The sequence below is a fragment of the Microtus ochrogaster genome, unplaced genomic scaffold (genome assembly GCF_000317375.1).
Source record: "Microtus ochrogaster isolate Prairie Vole_2 unplaced genomic scaffold, MicOch1.0 UNK16, whole genome shotgun sequence".
Classification (NCBI taxonomy): Eukaryota; Metazoa; Chordata; class Mammalia; order Rodentia; family Cricetidae; genus Microtus; species Microtus ochrogaster.
Window position 1 is genome coordinate 138,593 of NW_004949114.1, and position 15,721 is coordinate 154,313.

The 15,721-nt window shown below is 42.1% G+C and overlaps 1 protein-coding gene across 1 annotated transcript in view; it reads left to right on the top strand.

The window, feature by feature from the left end:
* The first annotated feature begins 8,280 nt into the window (after positions 1-8,280).
* The window catches only part of LOC101996465 (cytochrome P450 3A13-like), a 33,366-nt gene continuing 25,925 nt past the window's right edge, over positions 8,281-15,721 (top strand). Inside the window, exons 1-4 of the mRNA XM_005367062.2 lie at positions 8,281-8,437; positions 10,678-10,771; positions 12,709-12,761; positions 13,330-13,429. Coding sequence (XP_005367119.1) covers positions 8,367-8,437; positions 10,678-10,771; positions 12,709-12,761; positions 13,330-13,429 — 318 coding nt within the window. The 5' untranslated portion in view covers positions 8,281-8,366. The remainder of the gene's footprint in view (positions 8,438-10,677; positions 10,772-12,708; positions 12,762-13,329; positions 13,430-15,721) is intronic.

The window sequence follows — 15,721 nt, forward strand, 5'->3', positions numbered from 1 at the left end:
ACACACACACACACACACACACCATCTACCCTCTGCTCTTGCAACCTCCCCACCAAAACAAAATGACATTTAAAAGAAAAATCAAAAACCAAACAAAGCAAACAAACAAATGAAAAAAAGCAAAACAAAACAGAAAAAACAAACAAATCAAAACAAACAACAACAAGGAAAAAAAACAGAAGAATCTCGTGGAAGTTGTGGTGTGGACTGTTGAGTCACACCTCACTTTAGTTTACCCTTTGGCCTGTCACCTTCACTTGTAAGTGTTCACTTCTATGAGTAATGACTCATTTGGTTCAGGCCCTCTGGCTTCTGCTACACAGTCGATAACAGGCTCTCACTGCGCTCCTCTTGGCTATCCTGTTATTGTTTTATGTCCCGAGTTCTATGTCCAGCAGTTTTGAATCTGTAAGTCCATCCCCTTTACATGCTCCAACAGTTCATAGATGAGATGAATGTTGGGTTAGGCCAACTCGTAGCCTACGTTCTGGGCCTGGGTGGTAGCTGGGCTGGTCAGCCCATCGGGTGTTCCAAATTGTTACCACCTAGGTGAGTTCTCCAGTTCTGCCTCAGCCAAACCACCCAATGCAGGCTGCAGCAAGGACAGGGGACAGTTCTTTTGTTCCCAGGCCCTTGGTCCAGGTCACTCACACTACCAGGGCCAGGTCCACTGCATTGCCCTGGAAATGTTCAGGGACCTCCCTCTTTGCTGTTGGGGCATATAAGAGGGTATAGCCAGCTCTCCTGCTCTCATCCCTCAGAGCTGGCTCAGCTTCATCTCCGATATCTTACTGTACTGCACTGACAGGGTACAGGATCTGTCTGCTCTCCTGGGAACTGCAGCTGTTGAGGGGCTAGTTCTCTCACTCTCGTGACCCCAGGGCCAGCTTTCTCGCCTGCCACAGGTAGCGAGGGGTGGGAGCAAGAGGGCATCTTTTTCTTACCCATGCCACCACATGGAGACTTGGGGGAGTCAGCTCTGCTCTTCTCATGCCCTCAGGGCCAGCTTACTTACATCCTCAACAACAGGGGTGGCTCTAGTCGGTTGCCCAGGTGAGGTACATACCCATGGTGAGGAGTGAGACCATCTTTCCTGATTGGGGGATCACAGGGTGGCAGCTCTCTTATGGCTGTAATCTAGTAAGGGGTACAGTCAGCTATCCCAGGTCCGGTGAGGAGCAGGGCCAGCTCAGCACAGACCTTGAATTCAACCTGCTTGATTCCTATGACCCCTGTGAAAACATGAGCTGTGGACATCAACACAGACCCTAGCCACAGCAGGATCACTGACACAGACACAGCCCTAGGGAGCACCTGGGTTCCAGGTATCACCGTGAGCCTGGAGGCAGCACAAGCTATCCAGATCAGTGTGACCCTGGTAGCAACATGGCCCTCAGACACCAACATGGTCTCAGGTGTCTGACCAGACCCCAGACATCCAAATGGTCCTCAAGGGCAATGGAGACCACAGACATCAACTCAGACCCGACTGCTTTAGAATCATAAACACAGACATGGCCATTGATAGCAGCAGCCCTGACATAGAGGATGGACACAGGACACAGAATACAGGACACTCAGATCAGCCTGGCCTTGGCAGCAACCTGACCCTGAACATCCACATGACCACAGATTGTGGCCTAGACTCCAAGCCTCCCTGTGGCTTCTGGCAGCAACATGGACCACAGTTCAACACAGACACTTACTGTAGCAGGACCATGGACCCAGGCATGATTCTAGGCAACATTCAGGGCTTATATGTCACTATAGCCCCAGGTGGCCCCCACAGTACCATGACCCTCAAACACCAATGTGACCCCAGGTGGCTGCCCAGACCCCTGGCATTTGCATGCCCTTCAAAGGCATCAGCAGTCATGGACATCAGGTCAGACCCTCGCTGCTGAAGGGCCACGATATTTTTATCTTAATGCAACTCCTCTCCGCACACTGTAAATGGGAGCTTTCCCTTTCCTATAAGGTCCTGGAATGGTGTTTTTAATATAGTGCATTTCCTTTCTAATGCTCTCCCACCTTGAAATCTGACCGTGGTCTCAAGGCCCTTTCTCCTAAAAATCCCATCCCTAAAGGGTAATTATATGTCAGCTTCCTTTGGTGATAAAAAAACATTACTTTTGCCCTGTGGTTAAAAAAAAATTCAAGAGACTAGTAAAGGTTTATCTTTAATAAAGATCTGGGCTGGAGAGATGACTTGGTGGTTCTCTTCATCCACATGAGAGCTCACGACCTTATAACATAATAGCATGACTATAACCATTTCTGAGCTTAATTACTTCCTTTACAGTTATCTAAAGTTAAACCTTAACTTTTTAGAGAAGCTGAAAAGATAAGTCCACCGAAACTGGTAAAGGTTTTATGTTGTCATATGGTTAATTTTAGCTCAAGATACTATAATTATCACCTTGCCTCTATCTGCAGCCAAAATAGAAACTGGATGTTAGTAGTCTATGTCCTCTGTCTTTCTGTGAGTCATCTGTTTTCCTCTATGTATTCATAGCAGGCCATTAAAGGCAGATAATATGTGCAGACGAAAGCACAGAGGCCATCGATGTGTATCTCCAGTACAGAGAGTCTTCATCCATTCCTACCATTTCTTTATTGGTATTTATGTCTTTTTATGTTTAAAGATATTACCTTATAGAGCATATTCCACAAAAGGCGTGCCTCTTTTACGACCCTTTGTAGACTAAAATATTTTGCTCTGGTTTGACCCTGGTGCTGGCTGGATTTTGGTCTCAAAAAAATGACTAAACTATCCTACCCAGATAGACTAGAGGCCTTCAGGTCAAGGTCTTATTGCTTCTCACTACAAGATCCACTTAAATAAATTGTTTTTCAGAGTAAAATGCATTAGTTCCAGAAAGTTTTAAAAATTCTATTATGAGTATGTTAGCATGTCTGTTGTATTTGTATGTATGTGTGAAAGAGACAGACAGACAGACAGATAGACAGAGTATGTGTGCGTGGGTGTGAATGCAAATATATGAGACTTGTGTAAAAACTTACAGTTAAAATCAAGCATCTTTCTTTGCTCATTCTCCACCTTTATTCTCTTACTATTTATTTTACTTATAAGTGTTTTATATTTATGTGTGTGCAAGCATTTGCATGTGCCTGTGATGGCTAGAGGAAGGCATAAGATTTCTTGCAACCTGAGTTACAGGTAGTTGTAATCTACCCAATGCTGTGCTGTGAATTCATTCTGGTCCTATACATGGGGAACAGGCATTCTTAACTACTTGGTGATCTCTCTACCCCTTCCACCTTTATTTTTTATATAGGGTCTCCCACTCAACCTGAAACTCACTGATTACACTAGACTGGCAGGCCAGTGAACTTCAGGGATCTATCAGTTTTCACCCCTATCCCTGAGGCTGTCATAGGCACACATTACCATGCCTGGCTTCACGTCCTCTTTCTTGCATGGCAGACATATTGCCAACTGAGCCATGAGCCTAGCCTTTTTCCTCAGTGACTCCCATTGAGCTGTTATCCAACTGACTATGTAGCCTAAGATGACCTTGAACTCCTATCACTCCTGTTCTTACCTACCAATTGTTGAGATTTTAGACACGAGCTACAGCCAGCATTATGGAACACTTGGATCAGACCCAGTGCCTCATGCATGTTAAGCAAGAATTCTCCCAACTGAGCCACATTCCTAGCTCCAGCTAAAGCAATTCTAAATATCCCTTTATATTCACTTTATAGACAATATTTTATACATTGTCATAGTTACTTTGCTATTGCTATGAAGGACACCATGATCAAGTTGACCTGTAAAAGAAAGAGTTTATTGGGGGCTTGCTTACAGTTTCAGAAGGTGATTTCATGACCATCATGGCAGGAAACATAGCAGCAGGCAGGCAGGCATGGTGCTGGCGCAGTAACTGAGCCTTACATGTTGAGAAAATAACCACAGACAGAGAGAGCCAACTGGAATGACATGGGCTTTTGAAACCTCAAAGTCTCCTTCAGTTACACACATCCTCTAACAAAACCACATCTTTTAATCCTTCCCAAACACTTCAACCAACTGCTGGCCAAGTATTCAAACATACGAGCCTATGGGGGCCATTCTAATTCACACATCATAGTCCATCACTGAAAGAAGTCAAGAACTCAAGCATGGCAGGACCTTGGAGGCATGGACCGTGCGGGTTGTGAAGGAACACTGCTTTCTGGCTAATTCTTCATTACTTGCTCAGCCTGCTTCCTAATAACACTCAGAACTTCCAGCCCAGATATATTTTGACCCAAAATGGTCTGGGTCCTCCCATATCAATTACTGACTAAGACAATGCACTACAGATTTGCACAAAAGCCAACCTGGTGGTGACATTTTCTCAATAGAACTTTCCTCTTCCAAAATGACTTTACTTTGTATCAAGTTAACACAAAACTAGCTAGCAAGGAGCTAAGCAGATGCTTTCCAAATGATGAAGTGAAAATGTCTAAAGAAAATATCAAGGAATATTTTGTTTTGGTGTCGGGGTCACCCTTGCATCCTGTATGTAGTGACATCTGCCATAGATTGGTGGCCAGAGTGCGTGTGGTCCACCTCTCAGTCCTATCATGTGCAATCATTCAGAGACTTTTCACTTATTGGTTAAGAAGGTGGCTAATCTGGGGACTGGGTATATGATTCAGTGGATAAAAGGCCTGCTATGCTTGCATAAGGACCAAAGTCCTATTGTCTGCACACAGTGACTGGCAGGCATAGTGGACCCTGTAACTCCAGGGTGTGGGAGACAGAGGCAGAGAACAGCAGGGCAAGCTAGCCAGTTAGATAAGCCAAACTGGCAAGCTCAGATTTCAAGTGAGAGAAACTGATCCAATATATAAGATGGGCAAATAATAATAATAATAATAATAATAATAATAATAATAATAATAATAATAATTTTATCTTGAATTTTGCAGGAAAATGAACAGAGCTAGAAAACATCATTTAGAATGAGGTAACCCAGACACACAAAGAAATTATCACATGTACTCACTCATAGGTGGTTCTTAAACAAAGCAAAGAAAACCAGCCTACAAACCACAATCCCAGAGAACTTAGACAATAATGAGGACACTAAGAGAGACTTACATAGATCTAATCTACATGGGAAGTAGAAAAAGACAAGATCTCCTGAGTAAATTGGGAGCATGGGAACCTTGGGGGAGGGTTGAAAGGGGGAGGAGAAAGGCAGGGAGGGGAGCAGAGAAAAATGTAGAGCTCAATAAAAATCAATCAAAAAACGGATGGGCTGTTGGTCAAAGGATGTCTGCTCTCTACCACATATATAGGCACACATGTGCGCTGCACATCCCCATACCCACAAGCACCCCTAACATCATCGAGGGTTTTGGGTTAGGTTTGTTTTGTCTGCCAGTCAAAGAATGGTAATGAAGGTAGGAGCATAACAGCTAGCAGTGGGGAAATCTCAGGCACAGTGGGTGGAGTTAACAGTTGAAAACTACTTCTATTGGAGGTGAAGAAGCACACACCAAGGCAAGCATAGAGAACGAACCCTGGAAACAGAAGGGGAAGCTAAAGTCCAGCATCCCCTGGAGAGTTGGGGACTTTAAGGGCTGTGGGTGGGCTGGAATTAAGTTCTTCCTCTGATTTAGGATTGCATAAACAAAGAAAGAGAAGTGAAAAGGCTCACAGGTTTGGGTAAATTTATCTGAGTCCTACCTTACAACTTTGTAAAGCCTTCCAGATCTTTGTTTCAAATCAGGGGGTGAGAGAGAAGCCAGCTATTTACCGTCTTTATCATATTTCTGTGATATACTTCTCTATCTGTATACCTATTAGGGATCTGTTTCATCCTCAACTTATTCCTACAATTGTGAATACATACATGTACACACACACACACACACACACAACACATCTATACACACTCACAGGTTTTAATTATTTTACTTTATGTGTTTGGGTGTTTTGTCTGCATTTATGTCTTTGCATCCTATGTGTATAGACAATGACCAGGGAAACAAAAAGAGGGAGCTCAATCCACTGAAATTTGAGTTACATATGGTTGTAAGCCACCATGTGGGTTCTGGTAATTGAGCCATGGTCCTTTGGTAGAGCAGACAGTGCTCTAAGCTGTTGAGACATCTCTCTAGCTCTATCTGATGTATCAATCAACTCCAAGGCAGAGCAGCTGCATATGTCAGGAAGAAGACTGGGTCTAACTAAACACTATTGCTTTTATGACACAGGGCCATGAAGCTTTTAGCAATCTTCTAGGAACAAGAGACATAAAAGAGAGTTATACTATCTTAAATGTCACCATAGAACCTTCATTCAGCAACTGATGGAAGCAGAGGAAGAGAGTCACAGCAAAGCACTGGACTGAGCTCCCAAAGTCCAACTGAAGAGTGGAAGGAATGAGAATATGAGCAAAGAGGTCAAGACCATGATAGGGATACCCACTGGAACAGCTCATCTGAGCTAATGGAAGCCCACCAACTCTGGCCTGGCCGTGAAGGAACCATCATAGGACCAAACTGACCTTCTGAACCTGGGTGACAGTTGTATGCCTGGGTACTGTGGGGCCACTGGCAGTGAGACCACGATTCATCCCTCCTGCTTATATTGGCTTTTTGGAACCCATTGTCTTTGTAGAGACACCTTTCTCAGTCTAAATGTAATGGGGTGGGCCATGGTCCTGTCTCAAAGCAATATGCTAGACTTTGTTAACTCACCATTGAAAGCCTTAGCTCTCTGAGGAGTAGATGGGTGGAGGGGACTGGGATTGGTATATAAAATGAGAAAAAGTAGTTTTTTAAAAAAATAAATTAGTTAATTAAAAAAAGACAATCCGAACCAAACTATATCTTACAGGATCATATGACTTGAAAATGAAAACATATATGGAAACCAGTAATGTTCTTGGAAAGAGAAAAATAAATTTCTCCTGGACATGATAAAGGTTATCCAGGAGAGTATTTCTAAATTTGATGAGGTTGGTGAGGCAGAATCCTATCAAATGTGGTTTTTATTCATTTTACATACCAACCACAGCTCCCCCTCCCTCCCTTCCTTTTGCCCCTCCCATTGCTCATCCACACCTCAGAAAGTATAAGACCTTCCATGGGGAGTCAACAAGGCCTGGTACATTCAGTTGAGAGAGGATTCAGCTCCTTCCCTCTTGTATCAAGGCTGAACATGGCATCCCACCATATAGATCAGGCTTCAAAAAGTCAACTCATGTGCCAGGGATAAACCCTGGTCCCATTACCATGGGTCCTATGAACAGAAAAGGCTATAAAACAGTCACTCACATGCAGAGGGCCTAGTTTGATCCCCTGTGGACTCCCCAGCTCTCAGTCTAGAGCCCGTAAGTTCCCACTAGCTCAGGTCACCTGTCTCTATGAGTTTCTCCATCGTGATCTTAAACCCCTTGTTTCTATAAACCCTCCTCCCTCTCTTCAACTGACTCCCAAAGCTCAACCTGGTGCTTGAATGTGGATCTCTGAATCTGCTTCCATCAGTTGCTGGATGAAGGTTCTATGATGACATTTAGAGTAGTCAACCATCTGATAACAGGGGAAGGGCAGTTCAGGTACCCTCTCCACTATTGCTAGGGTTCTTAGCTGGGGTCATCCTTGTGGATTCCTGGATATGTCCCTAGCACCAGGTTTCTCCCTAGCCCTGTAATGACCCCCTCTATGGAAACATTTATTTCATTCCCTCCCCCAACTGGACCATTCTGGTCACTCACCTTGTCATCTCCCATTCCCTTCCTTTTACCCAATTTACCCAAAAGATGTCATCTACTTCCCCTTCCCAGGGCAATCCATGTGTCCCTCTTAAAGAATGGATTTTGAAAAACAAAAAAGTGTCTTCTGTGAGACAGAGGATATTGTAGGCAGAGGGAAATGAATGAAAAAATACCTGTAGGTGTAGTCCATTTGGCTGAATTTCAAGTATTGTGAAATAAAAGCAGCCCTGGGCAAGAAAACAGACTACAGGAAATTAAAGTCAATAACTTACCCTGAGTTTCTGATAAGAAAAAATAACCTTTGGCTCCAATGATAACACAGGTTCTATTTAAATTGATATTTCTACAAGACAAATTCTTATAGCCAAGTGGACACATGCATGATTCTTTGCCAACTACTGGGGTGGAGAGTGCAGTTAACTCTTAGGACAGTGGGTAGGGCACAAAGGTGGCGTTTTCATTGGCTGCAAAGCCAACCCCACCCCTTTTCCATACTTAAGCACTGCAGGCTAGCCTTTTGACTCACAGCTGGGCAGGAAAGAAAGCTCATCAGGCTCAGTCCTGCAAGGTGGAGCACACACAGCTGAGAATAAAGCACAAAAGAGAGACTTGATTAAAGAAGCAGCAATGGACCTGATCCCAAACTTCTCCATGGAAACCTGGATGCTCCTGGCTACCAGCCTGGTGCTCCTCTACCTGTAAGTAAACTATCCAGGCTCCTCTCCTCAGTGATTTGGACTTGGGAATATGAAATGGATAATTCTTTCCTCTCCCTGTTTGGAAAATCCAAAGAGAAAATGAAGGGAAGGCTACTTAAGTGTGGGATGTTACAAAGACCTAAGGTGTTGCTCTTGGTCCTCTAAGGGGATAAATATGCATTCCTCTTCTACTGAACTCCACGTTCTGTGGATAGGATGACAGAATGACGTAGTTAGACTTAGAGTATCCTCTGGTGGAGTCTCAGTTTTCCCCCAGATTAACCAACCAGAGTTTAACAAAAGCAGATTACAAATAACTGTGCATGATGGGAGGCCTCTTCTGCAATGTCTCAGGATTGTGGTGATGGGAGGAGCTTGTGTCATCTTCACCTGAGTCCTCTGCTGCAGGAGGTATATAGTGTGGTCCCATGTGCTCAATAGTGCCACAAGGACATATGTTCAACTATGTTCATAGCAGCATTGTTTGTCATAGCCAGAACCTGGAAACAACCTAAGCTCCCTTAGACCAAAGAATGAATAAGGAAAATGTGGTACATTTACACAATGGAGTACTACACAGCAGAAAAAAAATAACGACATCTTGAATTTTGCAAGAAAATGGATGGAGCTAAAAAAACATCATTTTGAGTGAGGTAATCCAGACCCAGAAAGACAATTATCACATGTACTCACTAATAAGTGGTTTTTAAACATAAAGCAAAGAAAATCAGCCCACAAATCACAATCCCTGAGAATTTAGACAACAATGAGGACACTAAGAGAGACATACATAGATCTAGTCTACATGGGAAGTAGAAAAAAAAACAAGATCTCCTGAGTAAATTGGGAGCATGAGGACCTTAGGAGAGTGTTGAAGGGTACGGGAGAGGCAGGAAGGGGAGCAGAGAAAATGTAGAGCTCAGAAAAATCAATAAAAATAACTTTAATAAAGGATAAATGCCTTTAATCCCAGCACTCGGGAGGCAGAGGCAGGCGGATCTCTGTGAGTTCGAGACCAGCCTGGTCTACAGAGCTAGTTCCAGGACAGGCTCCAAAACCACAGAGAAACCCTGTCTCGAAACCCCCCCCCAAAAAAAAGGATAATAGAAATTTCTATGATAGAATAGAAATAGAATCTCAAACATGGTTTTATTCTTTGAAGAAAAGTGTTTAAGATATTGTGGCAATATCTTTCCCATATGATCATGCTTTACAATTAATTGAAAAAGTTTTATTTCATTCTATCTGATCCTAGAACTTCTATGAGATATGACCAGCAGTCTTCTTCCAGAAGGTTAAAGTGGGGCTGTTGCTCTCAGTATTTGTGATAACTAATTGTATAAAGTGATTTCATCTGTTTCCAAGTGAGAAAAATGCAAGCCTAATGCATAAGCAAATGCATGGGATAGATTGTGTGTGTGCTTTGAAATAAACTTCCTTAGCTGGTTTTCTTCAGTTCAGCAGTTTCTGCTGTGCTTGTCCATCAGGTCATGTGAATTTCTCAGAGTAGGTGGATAAGAAAGAGAATGGGCCATTGATGACATAAACTCTATCCAGGTATGGGTTAGGACAGTCATTTTCAACCTATGGGTCGTGACCCCTTTGGGGTCAAATGACCCTTTCAGAGGAGTCACATATCAGATATCCTTCATATCCGATATTTACATTAAGAGTCATAATAGTAGCAAAATTACAGATACAAAGTAGCAGTGAAATAACCTTATGGTTGGGGGTCACCACAGCATAAAGAACTGGATTAAATGGTCACAGCATTAGAAAGATTGAAAACCACTGAGTTAGGAGGAAGCGTAAAATATTCCTCTCCTCTCAAGGAAAAATTCTCAGACATGCTTGTGGATTTCAGCCCCCACTGAAGATCACGAGAAGGACAGATCCACTGATGTCCATTCAGTCTCCACATGTGGACGTATTCTAACCGGATTCTCACATTAACAGTGACATTTAGGGAGATTTGTAAATAACTTACTTTAGGAGTTAGAGCCAAAACAATTCATCTACTTTTTGTGTTTCGTATTTGTGGGCTTGGGGAGTCTCTCAGAAAAATGTGGAGGTAAAAATAAAGATCAAAACTAATTGTTGACATTGACGTTTTTGTCGTTCTTTGTTACCAAGTATGTTATCCCCCACTCCAACCTGAATGTTACAGTTTCTGTGTCTGTAACTGGCAAGCCTGCATAACACACAGTAGTGATCCCTAAACTTGACCTCCTACTTCACAGGTACGGAACCTATACACATGGGACTTTTAAGAACTTGGGGATTTCTGGACCCAAGCCACTGCCTTTTGTGGGAAATGTTCTTGAATACCGAAATGTAAGTATTGCTTGAGCACCCTGCTTGACTCATGGTTGTGAAAACTGTCTTAGTTCCTTCCATTAGGAAGGCCAAATCTTGGATTAAAATTCTCAGATTTTACTATTATTGTCTTTGGAGCCTCTAGTTCATGCAGCTGATCAGCTCGGACCTCTGTCATACCTATTCTCATGTTGAGAACTTGTTCAGATTTGTGAGCCTCAAACGAAAATTTGTTTTTTTTTCCCCTGTACGTATTCTACCAAGAGACAGTAATGCCTCCAGAATCTTTTCTAAAATTTACATTTGTTTGTTTGTTCAGTGTGTGTGTGTGTGTGTGTGTGTGTGTGTGTGTGTGTGTGATGTACACACAAAAGTAAGAGAATCACTGTGAGACTTGATTTTCTTCTACCTCATGATCCTTGTTGACTGAAGTCAACAAGCTTGGGTGGCAGTTGCCTTTACCTACTGAGCGAGCTCACTGGCCACTTTTGTTTCCATAGCTTAAAACATCACTTGGCAAAAGTTTTGCTTCATTTTGTTTTTCAGTTTCAAAAGTGTTCTAGTTGCCTTTCTATGCTGAGATTAACCACTCAGAACAAAGGAGGTGGTGAGATGAGGTTGGTTCCTAGAACCCACATGGCACCTAACAACATCCGTAACTCCAATTCCAGGGGATCTGACAACTTCTTCTTGCCTCCTTAGACACAAGGCGTGCACACAGTACACATGCGTACATGCAGGTAAAACACCCAAACGCATAAAATGCAAATAAATCTTTAAAACAAAGCATCGTGAACACTGCAAATTAGGGAGAGGTTTCCTTTCATCTTACTGGTTGTGATTCATCATTGACAGATGTCAGGTCAGGAACCTGAGTCAGAAACCATAAGGACTCTGTTTCCTGACTCTCTTAGGCTCCTGTTAAGTATCTTTCTTATACAGCCCAGAACTACCTGCCCAGGGGACAGTGAGCTGGGTCTCTTATATCAATTAACCATTGAGATAAGCCCCCACAGACATTGGCTTCACAGCCCAATCTGATCTTGAAGACTCCCTTCCCACATTGTTGGCTCTGTCCAGTTGATAATTAAAACAAACTAATCCAGGAAATAAGTCACAGAAATGCTTAGTTTGCAGTGCCTCGTAGTTGTGGCATTTCTCCATCTTTCTGCGTTCAGTAGGGACCCTGTATACGCATTTTTCCCTTGCTGTTTTCTCACTCAGCTACAAGTCTGGGACTCACCCACTCTCTAAATTAAAAGAGGTCTCAGCGTTAGTTCCAGTTTCTAATTCCTCTGGTGTTCTAGAGAGAGATTATGAGGTAAAGAAAAGGACTCTAAATATGAAAATACACAATGACACCTGTTCCTGGAACACTCCCTTGTTTTCACTTAGGTTCTGTTTTCTCTTCACCTAAAAAAAAGGGTATCTCAGGGAGCTTGAGCATTTAGGGATGATGTGGGGAAGCAAACACAATTGTGAGAGACATGGTATTTACTATTATTCACAGACAAGAGTAAGTGGCCAATGTTGGGGGGAAACTCTGAAAGATTACAAGGCCCCCATTTCAAATATCTCCTATATTCTCTCTCCTTCCCACTTATACACCTTGGAATAAGGGCCATCTTCTTTTTGTCAGTGATGGATAGTTAGCACAACTTAATGAGACTCAAATTATTTAGATATAGACAATCCGAATAGAGACAAGAGCAGTCTTCTTAAAATAATAGTCAGGAGCAACAAGATGGTTCAGTTGATAAATGTGTCTTCCACCAATCCTGACTACTTGGGTTTGATCCTTGGAACCCACACAGTGAGAGATAAGAACTGACTACCATAAGTGGTCCTCTGTTCTACACACACACACACACACACACACACACACACACACACACACACACCAAATAAATAAATGTAATAATAATAATATGTTTTCATTTTCTTTCTGTTCCCAGGGATTTTGGGAGTTTGACAGACAATGCCATGAAAAATATGGAAAAATATGGGGGTAAGTGTTCTGGAAGCCTCCATTGATTTTACTTGAAATGATCTCGTGTCTCAGTGCCTAGAAGACAACCGTACCCAGAGCCTCTTGAGTTGAGGGTATGATTATAAGGATCTCAGAGGTTTTCCTTACCAGAGGTCCCATGTGTCTCCAGGTACCATGTTCACAGACTGAATTCTTCTCATAAAAGTTACATATTTTAACTTTTCTCTCAGACTTGATCACCTGGGATGGCCCACCTGATTTTTCTGTCTGGTGTCTGGCTATTCAGCTCAATATTCATGTTGTACATCACCCAGACTTTAAAAATGTTCCCCTTTATTTCTAGTTGTGATTTTTGTAGAGCTATTTTGTGTTTGCCCCTCCCTGAATGAGTGACATTATACTTCATTTCATGAGATTCCTGTGATATGTGGTCCAAATTCCTGACTTGAACTAGGAGCACATATAATCGTGTATTGCACAAGTTGGATTATGGATCATGTAACATCTGGGTCAGCATCTGGGTTCTGAGCATGCCAGAAGCAGAATCCAGCTGGTTGGTTGAATCCTCTCTGCTTTGCCAATGCAGGTTTTATGAAGGCCGGCAGCCTGTTTTGGCTATCATGGATCCAGAAATGATCAAATCAGTGCTGATAAAAGAATGTTATTCTACCTTCACAAATCGCCGGGTAGGCATCCATTTCTTAAATTATTCTAATATCTACTCATGTATTTATTCATAAGTTGGATGTTTTGGTCTTCATGTTACTTTGTGTATGTGTGGGTGGGTGTGGGGTGTATAGCATGTGTACTGTAGATGTTTAATTTATGCACACGTGTGTAGATGTCCCTGCCTGATACATACAGGAAACCAGAGAAAGGTGACAGGCTCCCTGCTCTTTCTCTCTCTCATTCTCTTATGGTATCTCTCGCTGAACTTAGAGTTAAGCTGGCAGCCAGAAGCCCTCGACATTTTTCTGTCTCTGCCCCTCACACAGCTGGGGTTACAGGTATATGTGGTCATGCCTTTTTTATTAATGGAAATCTATGTTTATTTTCTTCCTTATCAGCATATATTTATTTTGAAAAACAATAAATTTTCTTATGACATTTCTTACCATATATAATGCACTTTATAAATATCCTTCCATTACCATCTTACATCTCCCTTTCCCTCTCCCTCTTTTCTCCCTCTGGTCTTCTTCCCAAATATACCCCCTTCTATTTCCATGGCATTTAAAAAATAGGTATGGCATATAAGAAGAAGCATGTGATGTGTGTTTCTGAATCTGGCTTATTTCTCTTAACATTCTCTTAACATGATGGTGTCCAGTTCCATCTAATTTCATTCAAATGATATAGTTTTCTTCTTCCTTTTGACTGAACCAAGCTCCATTTGTGTGTGTCCATTTCTTTATCCATTCAACTATTGATGGGCACCTGTGACAACTAATCTTGATTGTCAACTTGACATATGCTAAAAGGGGGGGAGGACTTCAATTGAAGAATTTTCTCTGTCTGATAGGCCCATGAGCGTGTCTGTGGGGCATTTTTTGATTGTTAACTGATGTAGAAGGATACAGTCCACTATGAGTGATACCATCCCTATGCAGAATGACCTTGACTGTATAAGAAAGGTAGCTAAACATGAGCCTTGGATCAAGCCAGTGAGCAGCATGCCTCTGGTGGTTTCTGCTTCAACCTCTTGGCTTGAGTTCCTCTGTTGGTTTCTGCTAAACCTCTTGAGTTCCTTACTTGGCTTCCCTCAGTGATGGATTACAACCTGTAAGCTAAAATAAACCCTCTCCTCTACAAGTTGCTTCTGGTCATGGAATTCATTTATCACAGCAAAAAAAATCAAACTAGAACAGTATCTAAACTGATTCTACACCATGGCTATTCTGAATAGAACCACCAAAAAAACCATGGGTGCTCAGGTATCTCTGTGGAATACTGAGTTCAGTTTCTTTACTTTTATACCCAGCAGTAGTGTAGTGGAGTGTGTGGTAGTTAAATGTTTAGGCTGATGATGTTCCTCTATATTGGTTTCCATGGTGGCTGCACAAATTAACACTCCAACCAGTAGTGCATAACAGCTCATTTCCAGCATATCTTCACTACTGTTTGTTTAACAGGAGTCTTTCTGTAAGAAAGTGGGAGAATCTTGTTTAAAGGATGCAAAATACCTACTTTTAATTTTGTGGATTATACTGTAGTGATATGTCTGAAAATTCATTCCATAAGCCTTCTTGTTGGTTTCTTGTTTACCTTTAATAAACTACAGTTTTAAATTTTAATCTAAGTCTGAGATCTGTTTTGTGTTATGCTTTACATGAAGTATCAGATTTAAGGCAAATTTTTTTCCCTTTTTATTCCGTCTTTCTAGTTTTTCTGACATAAATGAGTCACTTTTGCACCTGGGGGAAAATATCTGGAGTCTGGGAAGATGGATCAATGTATAAAAGCTCATAGAATACAACCTGTGTTCAGTTCCTCATAATCCATACAAAAACTGGACATGGTAACACACACAGATGTATGAGGAAATTAAAGTAGATACGTAATTTCCAAAAGCTTATAGGCCAGCTGCCCTGGTCTAAGCACTGGGAAAAGGCAGACTCTGTCTCAGACAAGGTGAAAATTTAAATACCAACATCCAAAGGTTGTCTTCTGATCTCTACACACTTCATAGAATGCATATGCCTGCACTCATACAAAAGAAAGTAAAGAGAGAGAGAGAGAGAGAGAGAGAGAGAGAGAGAGAGAGAGAGAGAGAGATATGAAAGGGGACCACATTCTGGTGTGGAATCATATCAGATTAGACTACAAAGAGTCAATTCATTAAACCAATGATTAAATGATTGTATTGAGGACCAAGAAAGAATGAAAATCAGCCGGGCGATGGTGGAGCACGCCTTTAATCCCAGCACTCGGGAGGCAGAGGCAGGCGGATCTCTGTGAGTTCAAGACCAGCCTGGTCT